This window comes from Orycteropus afer, unplaced genomic scaffold (assembly GCF_000298275.1).
Source record: "Orycteropus afer afer isolate SDZICR_OR568_19922 unplaced genomic scaffold, OryAfe1.0 scaffold00007, whole genome shotgun sequence".
NCBI lineage: Eukaryota > Metazoa > Chordata > Mammalia > Tubulidentata > Orycteropodidae > Orycteropus > Orycteropus afer.
In genome coordinates this window covers 13,035,306-13,039,985 of record NW_006921594.1, presented here as the reverse complement: position 1 = coordinate 13,039,985, position 4,680 = coordinate 13,035,306, and the positions used below count along the sequence as shown (strand labels likewise).

The window sequence follows — 4,680 nt, the reverse complement described above, 5'->3', positions numbered from 1 at the left end:
TAATTTCTGCTTATCTGGAAATGTCCTAATTTCACCATCATATTTGAGGGACAATTTTGCCAGGTATATAATTCTTGGTTGGAAATTTTTCTCTTCCAGGATTTTATATATACCATCCCATTGTCTTCTTGCCTGCATGGTTTCTGCTGAGAAATCTGAGCTTAGTTTTATTGGTTGCTCCTTGTAAGTAACTTTTCATTTTTCCCATGCTGCTCTCAGGATTCTTTCTTTATCTTTAGTTTTGGTGAGTTTGATGAGTCTTGGTGATTTTCTTTTGGGGTCTGTCCTGTTTGGGGCTTGTTGGACTCCCTGAATGGATCTATTCTCATCTTTCATCGTACCAGGAAAATTCTCTTCTAACAAATCTTTGACAATTTTTTCTATGGTTTTGTTTGTCTCTTCCTGTTCTGGAATTCTGATTGCACGTAGGTTATTCCTTTAATGGTATCCCATATGAACCTTAGGCTTTCTTCATTTTGTTTTGATCTTTTTTCTGGTTGATTCCTTTCCAAAGAAATATTGAGGTATGTGTCTTCAGTCTCACTAATTCTGTCTTCCATTGATTCAATTCTACTCCTTTGCCCTTTTAATGTGCTATATATTTCTGAAAATTAAGTACTAATCTTCTGGACTTCTGTCTGTAGATTTTTGTATCTTTTCTGATTTTTCATTTATTTTGTCATTTTGTTCTTGTATTGTCTTTCAAAATTGTTCTAAGGTTTTCTCTGTGTGTTCCTCAATTTTGTCAGGGTTTTCCTTAATTTATCTCTCAATTCATTGAAAGTACTTAAACATAATTCTTTTGAATTCCTTACCAGGGAGTTCCAATGCTGCATCTTCCTCAGGGATGTGTTTTTGGTCTATGTCCTGTCCCTTGTTTCTCCTGCTTTATTTTGCTTCTTTCTGTGCACTATGATGCTCTGTTGTCTCCAAGACATTGTGATGTTTTTGTGTTTATATTTAATTGGTGATTGTATGTTGGAGTGACTTGCCCATGATTTTTGATTTCTTTGTATGTTATCTACGTAAGCAGGGTACTGTGCTGTGCTCCTCTTTTCGCTAGTTGGCAGCACTTATACACTCACCACCTGTCTCTTTTCCCATTGTCAGACTCCCATATGTCCCTGCCATCCTTGGCAAATGGTGCCTATTCTTAGGTCCCTGGAGTCCTAATGAGAATGCTATCACTTTAAAATCCAAAATGGCTGCAGCTTGTAAAGATTTAGAAAGGCTGCACCTTTGGTGACTTCAAATATCCAAAATGGCCACCGGTTGTAAACATTCAAAATGGCTGCACCCTCTGGACAGCCAAGAGTCCACAGCTCAGTTTGTCTCCCTCCTTGCTATTTCCCTTCCTATTCATAGGCCACCAGCACAGTTGTCCCTACAGCCCATGGCAACACAGGGCTGATCTTTAGGTCAATTCTCAAGTCCCAACACCACTGGGAAATTTTCAGGCTGTTGATCTTGTCAGAGTAGCTGACCATCCACTACCCCAACTTTCTCCGTACACAATTTTTCATTCAGGTTTTTCCACTAATTGGTGCCTCATCCACTTCCATATTCATCCTTTCAAAATTAGGGCTCCAGGATTATCTTCTGTATCTCTATCAATTGGTTTCTCTTTTCTTTGTCGAAGAGGGTCTGTGTAGCTTGTCTGCTTATTCCTCCATCTTACCTGAAGTCAGGCTGTAATTGAAAACTACAGTATTAATTCTTTAACACTACTCTCAAAGCTCTGGTAGCATAGTGCCTAAGGCACTTGACTGCTAACCAGTTCAAACCCACCAGCCACCCTCGGAAGGAAGGTTGGGCAATCTACTTCTGTAGTGATACTGCCTCAGCGACCCAAGGAGGGGTCGCTATGAGTCGGGGCTGACTCGATGACACACAACAACATTCTCAAAGCATCCTTCTTTGCCTTATTGTATGGGTGTCTATGTGCTACTTCATATATATTCACATAATTATATCTCCTGTTGCAGTATTTGTATATAGTTATACTACAAATAGTAAGTTATGTTGCACCTCAAATAGTTCCTCAAAGTCAGGGACCTACCCATTTCTTTCCTGCTTTACACCAGACCAAATGTATCTCATGTTATACTAAATTAGGCCTCAGGAAATGTTATAGATAATATTGATGATTTCTTCAACTCATACTGCTTTTGTGTCCTTTTGACAATTACAGTTATTTCACAACTTAAGCAAAAGCTTGAAAACCTGCAGAATTCTAATCTCCCTAAAAGCTTTCGAGTTCCATATGACCCTGGACTGAAAGCAGGAGCACTGGTGGTAGGTATCATCTTGATGTTTCTACACAGTCTTTATGTCATGGAAATGTCATGCATGCTTTGGTGGCCCAGCAGATTAAAAGCTAACATTTGTATAGAAATGGGGACACTGAAGAGTGCTAGGATGGACTTCTATCAAGCCTTTCTCTAATCATTGGCTACTAAAAGCCTTAGCAAAAGGAAACATCCCTCAGTTTTGTTTTAAATAAGCTTTATTGAAGCACCATTTGTATATCATAACATTTTTTCCATTTGAAGTGTACAGCTAAGTACACTTCAAATGTATACAATCCTGTTATTGCCACTGCAATCAAGACATTGGACATTTCCAACACTGCAGAATTTCCTTTGTGTGCTTTTGTAGTCGATCTTTCTCTCGTAGCCCAGCCCTGAGCAGTAGATCTGCTTTCTCACATACAATTTTGCTTCTTCTGGAATTTCATTTAGTGGAATCATTCAGTATGTAGTTTTGTATCAGGCTTCTGTCATTTAGCATACCACTTTCAAGCTTCATCCATGTTGTATGTATCCGTAGTCTGTTCCTTTTTATGGCTGAGTACTCTCTGTGTTTAGCCATGTTTTTTTTGACTATGTGAAGGCATTTAATTCTGTGGATCATAATAATTTGTGGATCACATCATGAAGAATGTAAATTCCAGAACATTTAACTGTGCTCATGCAGAATCTCTCAAGAGGCAGTCATTTGAACAGAAGGTGAAACTACATGGTTTAAAATAGGAAGAAGTGTGTGGCAGGGTTGTATTCTTTCATTTTATTCAGTCTGTATGCTAGTTGGCAGCACTTATACCCAAATAATATGAGAAGCAGGACCATATTAAGTAAAACATGGCATCAGGATTTGAGAAAGACTCATTAAAAACCTGGGGTATGCAGATGACACAGCCTTGCTTGCCAAAAGTGAAGACATCTGACCTGAAGCACCTACTGATATGGGTAAAAAGACCACAGCCTTCAGTGTGGACTACATGTGAACATAAAGAATATGCAAATCCCTACAACTGGACCAGAAACAACAACATGATAAATGGCAAAGAAACTGAAGTTGTCAAGAATTTCATTCTTCTTGGATCAGTAATCAATGCCCATGGAAGCAGCAGTCAAGAAATCAAGCAACATATTGCATTGGGCTAATGTGCTGCAAAGGACTTCTTTATTAAAAAGCAAAGATGTCACTTTGAAGACTAAGGTACACCTGACCCAAGCATGGTATTTTCATGTACCTCATATGCATGCAAAATCTGGAGAGTGTAAAAGGAAGAACAAAGAAGAATTGATGTGTTTGAGTTGTGGTGTTGGAGACGAGTATTGAATGTGCTATGAACTGTCAGAACAAATAAGTCTGTCTTGGAGGAAGTACAGCCAGAATGCTCCTTTAAAGTGAGAATGGTGAGACTTTGTTTCACTTACTTTGAACATATTATCAGGAGGGACCTATCCCTGAAGAAATACACCATGCTTTGTAAAGTAGAGGGTCAGCAAAAAAGAGAGAGCCCTGCAATGGCATGGATTGGCACAGTGGCTGCAACAATGGACAAGATGGTGCAGGACAAGGCACCATGTCGTTGATTATACACGAAGTCACTATGAGTCGGAAATGACTCAAAGGCACCTAACAACAGCAAATATTCTCTTCAATGAATACACAACAATTTGTTTTCATTGACCCTTTCAGCAGATACTTAGTAGTACAATAGCTGGGTCAGACGGCAAGCTTATGAGTTTATACCATTTTTATATTCCCACCAGCAATGTATTTAAGTTACAAATCACTGAAAATAGTTTTCCAACTAGAACTTTGTCCTGCTTGTATATAGTGATGGTTTACACAAAGATTTGTGTCTCCACAATGTGTATTCATTATGTGCAAAAGACATGACCACTTTCTTACAGATTGAAAAATGTAAAGTGATGGCTTCCAAGAAAAAGCCCCTGTGGCTTGAGTTTAAATGTGCTGACCCTACAGCCCTATCAAATGAAACAATTGGAATTATCTTTAAACACGGTGATGATCTGCGTCAGGACATGCTCATTTTACAGGTATGTTGCTGTTGAGGACTTCACCCTCCCCCAATTATCTAAAAAAGTGTTCTGTATTAAATCTAAAAATACCCTCTCCCGATTCTAGTCCTAATCTCATGTTTTGTAAGATGAACAAAGATTAAGATTATATAATATTATACCATAGAGTTTTCACTTGGGGCATACGGCTGTGGGCCATGAGCTACACAGTCTGGTGAGCATCATAACTCTGTCTGTTCCTGAGAAGATGCCAGTCAAACATGCCCAAACAGCCAGATGTGCTTACCTCACCTAACCTCATTTTCACACCTGCCATTTCAAGTTTGGTAACAGAATATAGCCATAT

General features: G+C 38.8%; 1 protein-coding gene across 1 annotated transcript in view; it reads left to right on the top strand.

Moving 5' to 3' along the window:
- PIK3CG (phosphatidylinositol-4,5-bisphosphate 3-kinase catalytic subunit gamma) overlaps positions 1-4,680 on the top strand; it is a 51,455-nt gene that overhangs the window by 9,527 nt on the left and 37,248 nt on the right. Inside the window, exons 4-5 of the mRNA XM_007945122.1 lie at positions 2,192-2,295; positions 4,206-4,356. Of these exons, the coding sequence (XP_007943313.1) occupies positions 2,192-2,295; positions 4,206-4,356 (255 nt within the window). The remainder of the gene's footprint in view (positions 1-2,191; positions 2,296-4,205; positions 4,357-4,680) is intronic.